The sequence below is a fragment of the Rhinolophus ferrumequinum genome, chromosome X, assembly GCF_004115265.2.
Source record: "Rhinolophus ferrumequinum isolate MPI-CBG mRhiFer1 chromosome X, mRhiFer1_v1.p, whole genome shotgun sequence".
In the NCBI taxonomy this organism is placed as follows: Eukaryota; Metazoa; Chordata; class Mammalia; order Chiroptera; family Rhinolophidae; genus Rhinolophus; species Rhinolophus ferrumequinum.
Window position 1 is genome coordinate 119,559,656 of NC_046284.1, and position 17,165 is coordinate 119,576,820.

Here is a 17,165-nt window from a genome sequence, read left to right on the forward strand (position 1 = left end):
AGCATGGTCCACCTCTCGCCTCTGAGGGAGGGATTTGAGTAACTGTTCCTTACAAGCATGTCTTCCAAGAGCTTCTTTTTTCCAAGTAACTCATGGTTTTGATCCACTTAAATAACACACATCCTCTTTCAACCCTATATGTAAGGTTGGCCTCCATTACACATCCCATAGGGAAAGATTTCATTGGGGGAAACGTGATATTTACCTAGGAACCATTTTATAAGCCATTCTTGTAGTTGCGTGGAGACTACGTAAGACTCAGTCCAAGGCCAGCCCTGAAGGTCTGAATGGGACTCAGACACCATCCAGCTCCTTTCAAACTCCCGGGAAGGAAGACAGGAACTCAAACAAAATGAAAAGGGTGTAATTTCCTCCCAGTTCCCATCGCTGGAGAGCTAAGGACACTGTGCAAATAATGGTCAGCAGGGAAGGGACGTTTCCTAAAGAATGCTATTACACTTTTACAAAACCTCCATCAGAGAGGAAGCATCTGCTGCCCACAAATCAAACTCCAAAGGCCAAAGGCAAAAGGTCCGCTTAACGTTCTAGCAGAGCACCAGCCACTTGGGTCCATAGGCAGTGTTGTGGGAACTCATATTCAATAGCTGACAACTTACGTCACAGTGGAGAACATTTTTCAAACACTGTGCTCTCACACACTTAAGTAAATACTCTTCGGGAAGAAAGACATTTCACGTTAGCACTCTGATTTCTCTGCTATGAACTCAGTATGACCCTCTGCGTGGCTCTGAGATTCAAGTATGTCTAGTTTGGAAACCACTCATGACCTTTCCCAGTCATTTGTTGCATTTTGATTGAAGTCTTCTAAACATCTGAAGAGCTATGAGCAACCAAGCAGCACAAGTAGAGGGTGTGTGTCTTGTATATGCCACAGCTCTACAGTTCTTGGATGAATGTTTTGGTGGCACTTCTCATGTGCAAAACATCCAATTCATATTTGATGAAAGAATTCATCAGTGAGTGAATGAGCTGAAGTCGTTGTTGTCTCTCTCTCTCCTGAGTTGGCCTTAAGCGTGACTTTGGAATGTAATCAATTGAGGGCATTAGGGGAGCTTACGAGTTACCCCGGCAGCTAGTTGAACCACGCATAAAGTGTGGGAGCAAAAGTCATTTCCACAGTCCCCAAGGGCATACCTATTGGCTGGGGTCCTGGGAGCAGTTACTTAAATCTGTATAAACAAGACCTGTGTTCCTAATATAAATTTCGTAAAAATTATCTTAACTGTTGTATTAATAACCACCAAAAGAGAAGAAATACTTACCATCACCACCCACACACAATTATTAATGCTGAATGGGCAAAGGAAGTATGGATTTAAGGTCTGAAAATGAGTTACCATCTGCCCAGCACTCCTACTCCAACATAACTATCTACCCACAAGAGATGAAAAGTTCCATTCCTGCATCAGTCCAAGTGCACATGCGTACGTTACCTTTTCTTATAACTGCCCCATTCTGGAAACAACCCAGTGCAAAGGAAACCACCTTAAACACACCTCAAAAAACAAAAGTAGAGTTGAACAAAGGCAAAGACATACCGGGTTCTTGAATAAGAAGACTCAATAATATAAATATGTCAACTATCCCTAAGTTAAGTTAAAAACATAGCATGATCTTAATAAAAACAATAACAGATTTTTTTTCCAGTCTGAAGACAAGTTGATTGCAAAATTCATATGGAAAAATAAGCAGAACAACACAGAAAGTCCTACGGAAGGGGAGGGAATGAGCATACTACATATCATACTATTTTAAAATAAGACTCTAAAATTTAAGATGGTATAGTATTGGCACATTAATACACTAAAGGAGTCAAATAGAATGTCCAGAAATGGATCCAATATCTGTGAAAATTCAGTATAGGAGAAAAGGTAGCATATCAAATCAGTGGAGAAAAGATGGGGCTTTTTTATTAAGTGGTATTGGTACAAAAGGAGAATCATTTTGAAAAGATAAATTTCACCCAACATCTCACATTGTATATCAGAATAAATTCCAAATGTATACCCATAAAAAATGAAAGCATTCAAATACTAGGGGAAAAAAATGAACAAATACTTTTAGAACATGAGAGTGGGGAAAATATACGTAAATTATGACTCAAATACCAGAAGCAATAAAGGACAGACAAATTTGACAATATGTAAACTTTACAAAAACACTTGCATTACAAAAAATTACCATAAGCAAAGTTTTAAAATAAAGGAGAAATTAAGAATGGTATTTATAACTAAAACAGGACAAGGAGCAAATATTCTTACTACCATGTTGCCCCAAAAATAAGACCTAGCTGGACAATCAGCTCTAATATGTCTTTGGAAGCAAAAATTAATATAAGACATGGTATTATATTATATTATATTATTATGTTATGTGATATTATATTATACCTAGTATTATTATATTATCTTGTATTGTATTATATTATATTATTTATATTATATTAATTATATTATATTACATTATATTACATTATATTATATTATATATTATAAAGACCCGATCTTCTATTATAGTACAATAAGACCGGGTCTTCTATTAATTTTTGCTCCAAAAGATACATTAGAGCTGATTGTCCGGCCAGGTCTTATTTTCGGGGAAACACGGTATTTAAGACCTCCTCAAAATAAAGACTACCAACAAATCAAAAGAAGAATGGCCTAGAAACAGGAAATTGTGGTAGGCATCTTGTGACACAGCCCAGATGAGTCCCACCTCCCTATACTCACCCGCTGGGCCTCCTCCCCTTGAGTGTGAGCTGCCTTCGTGATTTGCTTCTGATAGAGAGAAAATGGCAGAAGTGATGGAACGTGACTTCTGCGATGAGGTTGTAAAACACTTGTGACTGCCATCTGCCGAGCACTCTCTTGCTCTCACACTTAACTTGTTCTGATGAAGCCAGCTGCCATGTTCTGAGAAGCACTATGGACAGGTCCACCTGGCAAGGAACTGAAGACTCTCGCCAACAGCTTGTGAGGAGCCAAAGAAATGAATCCTGCCAACAATGTAAGTGCGCTATGAAGTGGATCCTTCCCCACTGAGCCCTCAGATGAGAGCACAGGGCCAGGTGGCATTTTGACAGCAAAATGGGTCATCGCTCTACTACATTTAGCAATATATATATTTTTAATGACAGATACGTTGACCTTTCGATCCACGAGTCCTAGGAATCTATCCTACAGATACTGGCAAAATACAAAAAGTTGTATGCACAAAGTCATACTACATACCTACGTGCATACACATCCAGCTGGTTGGATAAGTAGGGTACATCCACACAACGGAAGCCTATGCAGCCAAAAAAAATGAGAAAGGTCTCCATACACTGATATAGTGTGATCTGCAGGAATTTACTTGTCAAGTGAAAAAAGTAAGGCACCAAATAATATGTGTATTATGATTGAATTTTGAAAGGGTGCTTTAATTAAGATGTCAGAGGCAGAGTGAGCACTTGTAGATTTTCTTTTTTTCTTTTTTATCATGCAATTTAGAATTATTCAGTAAAGTCTAAATTCTAATATATGTTTATTTCACAATTCTCTCTTCAACAAACATTTATTTTACATTCTTTGGATTCCATTTCTATGCCACGAGGTCAATCGATTGCATTGAATAATGTTCGACCCCCACGCTATGAAACATATTGAGTGCATTAAAGTGTGAAGAATTTCCTTTAAAGCATAAAAAATGGACCATGAAATCCTTTTTAAAAATAGTGCCTGTAAAGAGAAAAACTATTTCACCCAGTTAGCAAATTTTCCAGAATTTCTAAAAATTTCTAATTGTAGCTTATATGCTATTGGGTTAAATAAAACTTTCTATTGAAGTATACAATATACATAGAAAAGTTTAAAATCACAAGTATACAGTTCAATAAATTATCACTAGATTTACATACCAGTGTAACCAACGTTCAGTTCACGACTAAACATTATCAGTACCCCAGATATCCCGATAGGCTTTGTCACTATCCCTTCTCTTCTTCCCAAACATTATCTCTTTTTTTGATTTCTAAAGCCATAGATTCGTTTTGCCTTTTGAACTTTATATAAATAAAAAAGTAGTATATTATTTTTGTGTCCAGTTTTTTTCTCTCAATATCATTTTTGTGTGATTTATCCATGTTTCATTTTTCACTTATCTATCTATGTATACTTATATTCCATTGTATGAATGAACCAAAATGCATCCATTCTTCTTGTGATGGACATTTGGAAATCATCCAAATGTAGATTTACTTTTGAGGTTTATAAAAATTCTAAATATTTGAAGATAACAAGGAAAAATTGTTAACTTTTTTAAAGTACAATACGGTCTGTGCAAGGAAACATCTATTTTTTTTAGAGTATAAAATTGAAGTGCTGAGGGATGAAGGGACATGATGTGTGGGGTATGCTTTCAAATCCTTGAGAAAAAGAAAAACAGAGTAAAAAGGAAGGAAGACAGGAGAGATACTGCTAACATGGCAGAATCTTGATAATTGTGGGGTGTAGTACTGGGTGTGGGGGGATTTCTAAAACTATTCTCTCGAGTAATGTCCATTGTGGAAAATTTTATATGAGAGAGAGATATCATTATCATACCACGGGAAATAAGGTGAGTTGTTTTGGCAGATGTTTAAGAGTGAATTGAGAGACTCTCAGGAACTCTTATTTGCATAGAGTAGGTTTATTTTATTGATTAAACAGTAATTGAAATCCAGGTCCATTAAAACCAACTGGTAGGTGGGCAAGATTTTTTTTTAAATGCTAGTTCCTTAATTTAAACAACCAATTGACGAGCCGAATTCAGAAACAGAACATAACAAAAGAAAACAGTTGGCTGCTTTCTGCCCCAGACCACCTTTGCCATGGTCTTCAGTCCCTGGAAACCTGTCATAGAGCATCCTGATGATACTTCCTGGTAATGTGGGGTTTGCAAAGCCAATGCAAGCAGGCATCTTACATTTCTGAAGCTTCAGGCTGCACTTGGTTGGGCAAAGTGCATTGGAAACGGAGGTGAAACAGCACACTTAACAGCATCAGGAAGGCAGCCAGATACGCCACGAGCATGGCATTGCCCATTTCTTGCCGATCTGGTTTGAGGGGTATATGGAAAGACAGCGGGAAGGATATACCCTCTCCATTCATCACGGACTTGTGATTCCAGATGACAGTAATCAAAATGCACATACCGGCAGCCATATTCAGAATTCCTGCAACAGCAAATGCATTGCTGATGACCTTCCTCCCGAGAATTCCCATGGAGAGTTTCCTGAGTGCAAAGACAATGCAGACCTTCCCCAGCAACCCCAGGATGCTGGCAGCCAGCAGGAGGTGTTGACCCACGAGAATATCGACAGGGAGGAAGGTATCACCGTAGGTGTAAGGGTAGCAAAATGTGGGCCTGTGAAACTGGCTGACATGGCGGTGAATGCAGACTTTCCACATTCCCACACAGACCGGGCTACGCTCCGAGATGGAAGTGCTGTTCACGTGCCACACTCGCCAGTCCACGAGACCCATGCATGTGATAGACAAGATCCATCCTGCGGTGGCGATGGCGAAACCCGCTACTGCACAATTGCCACTGGTGGTGCGTGATCTCATGGTTGCCAAATACAGAGGGGAACTGCAAACAAACACAGGGCGTTATCAAGGGGGGACCCTCTGGCCTGGAACAGCCCCTGGGGGCGAACAGTGCTGTTTTGGACAGCGGGGTGCTATATTGGAGAATGGACACATTTGACCCGAACGCTCTGCCAGCGGGAGTGCAGACCAAGCAAACTTAGTCAAGGGTCGTTTGGCAATATTTACCAAAAGCCTTAAAATGCACCAACATTCACACAGGCAGTTCCACTTCCAGGCATTTGCCCAAACACACAATTAAGATGGGCCCCAAATTGTGAGTGACGAAGGTGGTTGTCACAGCACTCTTTGTGACATTAAAAAATGGGAAACAACTTCAAGTCCCACAATTGGGCTTGGCTAAATAATTTCTGCTGTATTCATATGGTACAGCCATACGCCAACAATAGAAATCTAACTAGAATCATACAAGGTACGCTATTCTGCATTGGGGCCTTGGGATTTCGCATAATGTTTTTAAGGTTCACCCAGGTTGTGGCCCTGTGAGCAGATTACTCCTTTGAACTACAGAGTGGTGTTCGATTGCAAGCGTGCGCCACAGTTCATTTTCTCATTCATCAGTTTTTGGACATTTGGATTGGTTCTAAGTTTGGGCTCTTATGAATAATGCTGCTATGAACATTTGTATAGAAAACTTTGAGATGACCTAGGGGACACTCAGAAAGAAGAATGTGCCTTTTCTACATTTCATATTACTGAGGCATGGATTCTTCACCCACTGCCAGGAGACGCCCTACCAGGAGCTGGGCACGTTAAGTACAGGCCCTGCCCTTACGTAGCTTTTATTGCAATAATCACTAAAAAAACTGAAAATGATGATGACGTGGAGATGAAGAAACAGTTGTCCAAGCATGAATCTCAACTTTCAACAAAGGAGGAGAAAGGAGACGCAGACGACTGACCTGAAGGTTATTGACGAGCAGACTCACAAGGCCGCTCCCGCTTTGCTTCTCAACAACCAGCAGCTTCAGAAGAAGAGGAGGTCCCGATAGCTCCTGCTCTTCCACAAGAAGTCTGTCACGAATGCGTACCCAGAGGCTGCAAGAAGAAATGCCATTCACATTTCCATCAGACAATCTCCTTCACCACCGTCGTGACTGCCATCCTGTTCTCCATCACCACCACCAACACCCCAAACTACCACCCCCAAGGTCACGGTCAGCACTACTCTCAGGAGGAGCTGAAAGGTGCCCGTCCCGCCACAGTGGTGTGGATGGTGATAAGGAGCGACGGCCCGTGCAATTTCGGCGATGGCCTAGCAATTGACTAAAAATCTGTCAAATGGCTTCAGGACTTCTCTTGCTGCCTTTTGTCATGAGTTGCTTCGTGAATTAAAACAGCAAATGTGGCTTTGCTGTTTTACTGAAGGCTGGCATGACTGTTAAGCAGGTTGTGCTTTATAATGCTTTGTGAGACCTGCTGGCATATCTTCGAAGGGCAACAGGAATATTCATTGGTCCGTATGCTGCAGATGCTTCTAGGTGGATATTGGCACTTGCTGCTGGGGTATGCATGGATATGGTACCTGCGACGCTGTACAACGATGCTTGCCACCATGGAGGTAGCCGCTGAGGATAATATTTCTTATGACAGAAGACTGGCATGCTGCTGGGTTTGGGAATTATATGGTTTATTTCCATATTTTAACATTAAATTGTGTTTCATATAAACTTCCAAGTAGGGTATAAATGCCAGAGTAGCTTTAAAGACTGCTGTCTATAGTTTGACTCCGTCATAAGGAGATGAGTTTGTATGCGGTGATATGCAGCATTTAAGGTTAGTGGGCTTTGCGATTCTTGTATTGGATATTGCCGTTTATTTTGCTCATAGGGTCAGTTATGGTGGTCACACAAAGGTATGTTTTAATATTTCAGTTACTCTATTTGGGGAATATAAACTGTATGTACAATTGACCGATTTTACCAGTCTATTGTACAAACAAGAGATTTTCCATGACATGGTCTGTATATCCCTGCTTCCTTACCTGTCGTTAGTTTGTCACCGTCGTTCAAGTTTGCCTGTTTGTTACAATAGGAATCACACAGTAGGCGTTCCTGCCTTCCTTCTGTTCTGTGAACCGCAGTTCTGTGAACCTCAGGCTCAGGCTGTGACTTTTTAAAATGATGTCTGGCTCTTCAGTATTTTCAGGTATTTCTGCCACGAGCAAGGAAACAAGGAAAGCAATAAAAAGACTTCATGAAAGTTGTGAAGCAATGGAGGATTGATTAATTCTGGTACATAAGGTACATAAGGACACTGCAGTATCTAGTAGGTATTAAAGTACTTCATTCACCATAAACTTAGCAGACATTAAAGTAGACTAGTACCGTACTTAGTAACACGGGAAAACGTCCAGGGTGGGTGGATTTCACATGCAGTAACAAAACTGTAAGTATGTGGTATGACCTCATTTTTGTCCAGCATGAAATATGTTAGAAAGATACAACAAAACAACATGCATCTGACTCCAGGGCTTACTAGTGATGGTTACTAGTGACTTTTTTTTTTTGCTTTAAATAGATTTTTATTAGTTTTTCTCTTTAAATTTTTTTTTCCACAGAGGAATAACATTATACTCTAACAATCAGAATCCTTACATGTACGAATCATGCTACAGGACCCTATTGAGGTCGTTGTGTCCTTCAGTCTGTCCATATGTCACAACACGGTCAACCGAGTCTCATCATGTCAGCCAGTCTCAACACGAAACACCCAACTTGGTTCCTTTTGGAATGAGACGGCAGGGCAAGTTGGAAGGTATGAGTGCTCATAGTGTGTGTGCATTTGGTCCCTTCACATAAAGCCACATGGATCTGAGGAGGCACCTAAGAGGTCTGCTGTCGTCCTCCTTGCACCTGAGATGTGATGGTAAGAGCGAATTGATGAGGGTTGCAGGCAGGGACCCAGGAGCAGGCACGCTCCAAAACAGCATCCATTCACACGTGATACCCTGCAAGGGCCAGTGGCCAAGGCTGGACAGTGACACCCCCTTGAAGAGAGCACTCAGACATACCGGGGAAGGGACTGTCAGTCGCCCTTTGATGTCATTGGGACTCACTCTTGAAACAGGTCCCTCTGACGTACTCAGTTTTGGCAAAGTGCTGCTAGTCTTGACATTAATTACTACTCACCAACTGGAACAGACTTCTCCAGGATCTCTGAGAACATCAGTCAAGACAGACACGCTAACCCTTCCTGTCTAAGGTTCATAGAGTTTTGTGAATTCTGCTTCCCTCGTGTAGTCAAGTTCTGTGGTTTAAAAAAATCCTGAAGCGTGCTCACAGTGAAAGGCACATACACAGTGTCAGTACAGTATGACGAGCTCTGATGCTTCAGGAGGTCGAGTAGTGCCGGCTCTTAGAAATCTATGCATAAGTACAATATTGCCACACTCCAATGTCACGGATACTACAGGAAGGTACAAAACCCTATGAGCCTTGCAACCAGCCAGGTGAAGAGATTGGAGCACTCTAGAACTACAGGAGCTCCAGAAAAGGGGGAGCACTCTAGAACTACAGGAGCTCCAGAAATAGGGGGAGGGAGGGGCCTTTTGAAATTTCAGCCAAATGCCCTGTAACCCACTCTTCCCTCACTGGTAAGGTCACGCCCAGGACTGAGCACGGCCCCATCTGGCATCAAGCAGTAAGCAAGAAGAATTGGAGGGCACTTCAGCCCTTGGAAGTGCCAAAGGCCCTAAGCTGGCTGTGAAGGGACCAAGGGGTGGCTGGAAGAATAAAAGGGAGTAGGTCGTAACTGAAGGAGAACTTTGGGGAGACTGGGGCCCTAGTGGACCGACGTGGGGACTTGGAGCTGTTTTTAGTGTAGATTTGTCTTACTCCCTTGGACAGGAGACCCCAACAGGGCTTCCTTGGTCCCCATCTCAGCAACCATGGGGCTACCCCTCCCCCCTTACGCACACATCCCACATGAGGCCGGGGGCTACAGGGTCGGGGAGGGCCCTGCTTTTCTCCTCATGCCATTGCCAAGTTTTCTCCAAGACTCAGCATGGCTGTGAGGTCAGAAACCTCGACTCCGGTTGAGGGGGAAGACCTATGCTAGTATGCAACAAGAAGTCTTAAAACTTTCAAGGAAGAAAGAGCACGTGCTAGAAAAGGACAGTTAGGAAGAGGGAAAGGGAAGCAACCTCGGGACATCCCAACAGGCTGTGGCTGGTATCTGAGCCTAAAATTCAGCCCCACTGCGGGCAGGGGAAAGCTGGCTGCCCCCATCCCCTCTGTCTCACCCAGGGATTCAGGTTCCTTCCTCCAGGTACTTCCTGGAGAAGGGAGGGGAACCAACCATAGGGCACCTGTTCCCCCCAGCAGTCTAGAAAGGAAAGAGCGCTGGCAGAGAAAATGAGGAGAGTCCCTGGGAGAGGGGTATGATAGGGACCACGTGGGCATCGGGACAGGGAAGCTCCTGGCCCCCCACCCAGAATGGCTAATAGGCATCCTGGGCAGGGTGTGAAATACAAAGCCAGAGGCAAGATGAAGGCTAAGCTGTCAGCCTTGAGATAGCCTCACCTCACAGCTTGTCCTCCGCAGCCAGCATCATTCCCCCACGTGGGCCGCGCACTTTCCCTGCCTGGAAGCCCTCTGGCCTGCATCTCTCCTAAGCTAGTTCTGGCACCTTGGGCATGTGAACAGGTGGCCTGGATGTCAGGGCCTTGCCCAGACTCTACTCCTGGAGGGACATGCTGGGGGCAGGCCAGCAAGGTACAGACTAAGCCCTTCAGACTCAGGGGCCTGCAGAGGGTGGGTTTCAGGAAGGCATTTGGGAGGTGGGATCATAGAAACGGGAAGCGGGGGCCAACTCCAGCTTCAGCTTGAGCGGGGCTTGGCCTCTCTGAGCAAGCCCAGTCCCAGCTCCCATGCCCAGCTCCCTACAGCTTCTCAATGAGTCCCACCCGTCTCCATTCCCAGTAGGCTGCCACTTTCCCTGACCCCCTCCACCTTCTTCCTCTAGCTCACATCTCGCATTCCTCTTCCACATGCTCTACCTTTCCAGGCCTAAGGGAGATCGTGGAGCCCACGTCCTAGGCAAGGGAACCGCCAGGCTGAAGAAGGTAACTTTTTGTCTGGGCCCCTCACCGTACCCCACCAATTTGAGGAGAATTACTGGGAATGAATAATACGGGAGCAGGAGCCAGTGTGCTGCCAAACTTCGGATAGGGTGAGGCTTTGAAGTGGGAGTTGAAGGTAGGAAAGACCCAGATCTCAGCTGGAAGAGGAGACCCTCAGAAATCTGATGGGTCTGGGAGAGGCCTGGAGGCCACGGGTGAAGGGAATGTAAGAGGAGGATGGGGGCGGGACCAGAGAAGGAAGGATGGAGTGTGTGGTAGGGGAGATGGAGGATTAGGTGCAGGGCACGGGGGCCACAAGGAGGGAGGGTGACGGGCGGGAGGGGTTCAGAGGCGGATGAAAGGATCAGAGATGGGAAAATCCAGTGGGTGGAACGGGGGCTGTCACCCACCCTGTCACCCACCCTGTCACACTTAAGGAGAGAGGTCGCAATGTCCAGGCCCTGAAAGGCTGCGAGCGTGCCGCCAACACGCTGGCTGTGCAGAATCCGCTCTAACAGAGGCTGGGGGTCAGAGAGGGGTTTCTGGTTTTGACGGCGGACGCCAGTATAGGCACAGGCGCTGGAGCGGGTGGAAGATGAAGGTACGGAGGTGCTCGGGCCAGCGCGGCTGGGAGGTGAAGGCGCTCGGGCCAAGCGCGCGGCTGGAGGTGAAGGTCCCCAGGCCAGCGCGCGGCTGGAAGGTGAAGGTCCCCAGGCCAGCGCGGCTGGGAGGGTGAAGGCGCTCGGGCGCAGCGCGCGGCTGGGGAGGTGAAGGTCCCCAGGCCAGCGCGCGCCCCTCGCAGGCACGGTTCTGCACTTGCACCGCGTGACGCTCAGCGCGTGGCGCTCGAGCCAGCCGGCCCTCCTTCTGCAGCAGTGCAGCCCGGCGCGCAGAGGGGCGGCGGTGTGCTGAGGCGCCTGGGGTTCGCGGAGGACGGGGCGCCAGCTCCCTATTGCGAAGGTCGCCATCAGGGGTAGGGGAAGGGGGGCACAGGCGACATGCTGGCGTGCTGAACGAGGCGCTCCAGGGGGCTGGGCTGCAGGCGGGCGGACCGAGTCCGGTACCCTGAGCTGGGGGTGTAACAGAGAAACTCTTGTCCACAGAGAAGGGAGACAAGGGCGCGGGCGGAGGACGGCCCGGGGCTGCACGGGCCGCAGAGCTGTCTAGCAGGTCGGTGATGAGCCAGCGGTCCACTTCATCCGCCTGGGAGACCACGTTGGGGGCGATCGGTGCTGCGGAGCCTGGAGAAGCGCTTCGACAGGGAAGAGGCCTCAGTAGGGCTCCCTATACCAATGCAAAAGCCTGGGGGCCGAGGTGACGCCCAGCTAGGCGTGTGGCCTGCGGAGTGGAGGTAGGCAAAGGCTGATAGCAGGCCCTCTGCATTGCGGGGTTCCGGGGGTGAGGGGGACAACCGGGCAGGGAGGAGGCAGGGCTTTGAATATGTGCTTGTTTGAACGTAAAAGTCCATTCCTTTCTCAATAGAGAAAAATGGGGGCACAGACAGTGAGAGGAGCACAGAAATGAATAAAGGACGAGCAGGAGAGGACATTGAGCCAGTTCACGGAGAGCACTGAGGGTCCACGTGGGAGGGAGAGAGCGAGGCGTCTCCCACCCTGATACCAGAAATCGCTTGTCATGGCCAGCACGTCCCTGGGGAATGTCAGATTTTCCCCATGAGCCCAGGAGACTGAATTGATGGACACAGGGTGTTTGGATAATTGGAGAATGTAAAGGAAAAAAGGAAGAAGAGGTCATGAAGACACATGTAGACAAGCAGCCCTGGGAGAGGAGGGCTTTGTGGAGGATGTAAAACAGATTGAAATACGGCAATGGAACACCAATAACCTAAACAATAAAAAGAAGGAGCATGATGACAGTACAATGGTGTCCATGCAAAGGCTGCAGCAGGAAGAGAGAATTCGCTAGGTTCTAATAGGATTCAATGGCCTGATGGAAGGGCGCTGTACGCAATGACAGGTTAGCTCCTTTACCTCCTTTAGTCTTCACAGGTGAGTCAGACTGACACAGTGCTACCACAATCTATGTCAGAAGAGACCCAGGAATGGGCACCAAAATGTAAGAGCCAGACACAGCCAATTCATCAATGAGAGTGAGGGAAAGCCAACACTTGTGTGGCCAAGGAGTCAAAAAGTAATAAAGAAGGACTGCGAAAACACAACATAGAATCAAAAAATTAAACATGGACTTTCCCCAAGATTCAGCAATTCCACTTTGGATATTCACCCAAAGAAGGGAAAGAAGGGACTCAAGCAGACACCTGTACCTCATGTTCACAGCAGCATTATTCACAATAGCCAAGAGGTGAGCACCACCCAAGGGTCCCTCGTGGATGAACGGAGAGACAAAATGTCTATCCATCCATTCCATACAATGGAGTATCATTCAGCCTCGAAAAGGAAGGGGATTCTGACACCTGCTACAACACGGATGAACTATGAAGACGTTATGCTAGGTGAGATCAGCCAGTTTACAGAGTGACACATATTGTATGATTCCACTTGCGTGAGGTACCTAGAGAAGTCAAACTCAGAGAAAGAAAGCAGAACCGTGCTTCCCAGGGGCTCAGGAGAAGGGAATGGGAGTTACTGTTCAGTGGGGACAGTTTTCATTTGGGAAGGTGAGAAAGTGCTGGAGACGATGGTGGTTGTTGTGGTGGTGACACAACCACTGTTGACTGTCCTCAACACCACTGAACTGTACACTTAAAAAAATGGCAATTATAATAAATTTTGTCTATTTTACCACAATGAAACATACACAACAAAGAAGGCTGAGCCTTCACTAACCAGTGATGCGTCTCCAAGGGAGCGGGAGCGTGGGGAGGGCGGCCAGCTCCTGACCCCAGCGCTGCTGACGCACACGCAGCTCCCCCACGTCCTCCCGGCTGGCTCCTCGCTTCAGGCAGACACGATCCTCAGCCACACTGTGACCCTGTCCCTCGCCCTCAAGCTCCTCTCCTTCACCCTCCACTGTTATCACACCTACCACACCTAACATTCTCGGTTACCATGACAACATCCATTCTTGGTTGACCACTGCACTATCTTTGGTTTCTTTTCTCCTCAGGTACCCTCTATGTCTATCAGCTTTTATGTTCAGTTATGGACCAGCAGGGTCCTCTTTCAAGATCTCACCAACTTCAGACTTGTCTCCCAATCACTGTCTCTCGTCCCCCAGAAATGGCATGTAACACATCACCTGGAGGGAATGACATTTTAAAATAAGCAAAGACGACATATCCATGCCAGTGTTAGCAGAAGTGGCATCCACACGGGTGAGATTTAGTTGTGAAAGACCCCTGACACCTAACACATACCCATAATTTGTGGGATGTGATCTCTTTCTAGTTGAATCTTGGATAACAGGCTCACTGGAACATGGTAGACATGAGTAAGATAGTACGGAATATGTAAGCTAATTCCTAACTGAGAAATTGGCCTAAGATTGGGGATAGCTTCAATGGGACTTGTGAAAGAAACAAGGCTACCAAAAAGGGCACACGATGTCAGCTCGCCAGTATTTAGGACTCAAAGTTCCACTGAAAACTTCGCTTACAGTGTTTCCATGAAAAGGAATTTATTCCCCACAAAATGAACAGAGGTATGTTCAAAGTTGTGAGAAATACACTGAACGAACTTTATAACAGAATATAACTAGGAAGAAACAGAAAAAAAATCCTAAAAACCCCATCTAGAGAACACATTCAGTAAACTACTTTATATAACAAAACCTATTATACAGAAACCCAACATTACGTGAATAAAGAGTTCCCAATGTTGCTAAGTAAAAAAGGAGATTTCAAAAATATGATTAGTATAATCCTGTTTCTTAAGGAATAGAGTCAATGGAATTGTAACAGCTATATACGATGTCAGAGGGGTAGGAGATTGGAGAGGGGTGTTATCTCTTTGTGAGGGGTGTGAATGTCTAACTATCACACAGGTTTGTACACCTGAAAATATTAAAAAAAAAGGTTAAAAACAGACAATATTTTTTTTAATAGGAAAAGGGAGAGATGGAGGGAGAAAGGAGGAATGTAGGGAGGGAGCTGCAGAGGAGACATGTGAATGTATTTACCTTACATGCCACTGTTATCTCTGAAGAGCCTCCGTGTCCTTACCTGTACAGGAAGGGAATGACAAGTGCAGGGGACGAAATGGGGTAGAGTACATGCTAAGGGCCTGATAGACTTCATTTCTCCTGAGTCAATCCTCGCAATGGTGCCAGGGGCACCTGGCATGCCAGAGGGTGGAGCTGCCAAGTAGGGAAGTGGGGCCACAGGATGGGTATGATAAGATGTTGGCGTGGGGTTGTCCCTGAAGACCTTCGATCTAACGCTGTGTCACCATTGATAGGTTTGCTTTGTAAAGAGTACAAGATGCCAACTATGTACCTGGCACACAAATATTGGTTAAATATATATTGTTAGCTATGGACACAAACACACACACGCATACACAAACACACGTATATGTATGTATATGTGTGTTTGCATATTTTCTATCATGCACAAAGCTTATTTTGGATAAAAAAGTGATATAAAATCAAATTTAAAGCATATGGTCTTATATGGAGAAAGACATAGGGTGCTCCCCTCCATCCCAGGGGACAGGAGCCCCTTATATTCAACACTCAAGACTCCTATGTTGCCACCAGTAATTGCCATCCTTAGAATTGTGTGTCAACATATGTTGGCATCTTGACTGGTATTAAAATTTTAAACATGGGGTGGAGGCAATCCAAGCTCAAACATATTCAGGAAACTGAGTGAAAAATTAAATAGCGTTCTTTATCGCAGTCTTCTTTGGAACCTTACCATGCTCCACGAATCCCTGGGAGAGAAAACAGTAAGTCCTCACTTCACATCGTCTATAGGTTCTTGGAAATTGACTTTAAACGAAACCACCTTCTACTATCGACTAATTGATACAAACAGAGTTAAGTTCCTTTGGCATATTTCTGATCACAAAACATCACCAAACTTCTAAATAAGACCCAAAACTCTTCTAATATGAAACTTTGAAATAAATGTGAGCTCTACACACATTTGAGAAAGGTGAATGAGAACAAGTCAGATAATGGATACGGTTCCGGGCACGGGTGTCCGGAGCCTGTCCAGGCAGCTCGGGGGTGCCAGGCGGGACCCTCCTGGACAGAATGCCCTTCCATCTCAGGACCACTCACACCACCCACAGTCACTCAGACTGGGACAATGTAGACATGGGCAGATCACCTCATGTGCACGTTCCTGGGACGTCGGAGGACACCGGAGTCCCCAGAGGAAACCCACAGACCTGGGGAGACCTGCAAACCCCACACAGACAGTGGCCCAGCCAGAAAGAGATTATGTTTTTCTCATCAACGGTATAACCAAAGGCCGCTATCTGAGGACGTGCTGTACGCAGGCTCCAAGCACTGGCGTTAGAAACACATGCAAGCACAATCCACACTGGGCAGTGAGTCATGTTATGCTGGTCCGTTATGCTGTTGATACACCACTTTAAAGCTCCTTTCAAGATACCAGGTGAAAGGACTGGAGTTAGGACGAGATATGAGAAAAGGGTCTTTAGAAGAGGCAAAAAGTGGGGAAAACAATATTTTAACTTTTCGTTCTGAAATAATTTCAGACTTACAAGAAATTTGCAGAGCAGAGATCTGGACACATCCTGCGGCCACACTCCCCAAACGGAAACTTACATAACCCTGGTACAATGAACAGAATCAAGACAACCATGTTGACACAATGCCATGACCTACAGACTGTATTCGAACTTCAACTGTCCTTCGTCTGGCCCAGGAGTCACTCATGGTCATGTGGCACAATCTGTCAGGTTGCCTTTGTTTTTCTCTCATTTTAACCTCACCTCTGTGTGTGTTTTCATCACCGCAGCCACCTTTCAAAAAAACTGGTCAGTTGGGGCGGCCAGGGTTGCTGGTTCACTTCCCGCATGGGATGGCGAGCTGCGCCCCCTGCAACTAAAGGCTGAAACGGCAAACTGGACTTGGAGCTGAGCTGTGCCCTCCACAACTAGATTGAAGGACAATGACTTGGAGCTGATGGGCCCTGGAGAAACACACTGTTCCCCAATATTCCCCCAAAAATTTTTTAAAAAATTTGTTTTAAATGGTTAAAATAATTGCAAAAACAGCAATCACTTAAAGGAAAAACTGGTCAGTTTTGTTTTGTTTTGAAAGATTCCCCTCACTTTGGGTTTGTGCGATGTTTCTGGCAAGAACGTCTGATGGGAGGTCGTGTCCGTCTTCGAGCATCCACCATCATTCGTGGTACTGTCACCTGTGCAAAGGAGAAGTCCCCCTGACGTGGTCCTTGCTAGGGTGGATGACGTTATTTGGCTGCATTTTATAACCAGGTTTAAAACAGGAACGGGTTCACCGTGCAGCTCATAAGCTTAACCTTCAGGGCATCTCTCGGC

The 17,165-nt window shown here is 45.7% G+C and overlaps 1 protein-coding gene and 1 pseudogene across 1 annotated transcript; one reads left to right on the forward strand and one right to left on the reverse strand.

Annotated features, from left to right (window-relative positions):
• Positions 1 to 4,701: 4,701 nt before the first annotated feature.
• On the reverse strand, positions 4,702 to 7,791 carry LOC117027100 (claudin-34-like). Its single transcript, XM_033114502.1, has 3 exons — positions 7,633 to 7,791; positions 6,551 to 6,686; positions 4,702 to 5,631 (listed from the first exon to the last, which is right to left on the reverse strand). Exon 3 carries the CDS (start codon positions 5,607 to 5,609, stop codon positions 4,962 to 4,964), a length of 648 nt encoding a protein of 215 aa, XP_032970393.1. The 5' UTR covers positions 5,610 to 5,631; positions 6,551 to 6,686; positions 7,633 to 7,791; the 3' UTR covers positions 4,702 to 4,961.
• Positions 6,012 to 11,225, forward strand: LOC117020348 (zinc transporter ZIP6-like; annotated as a pseudogene).
• The last annotated feature ends 5,940 nt before the right edge of the window (positions 11,226 to 17,165 follow it).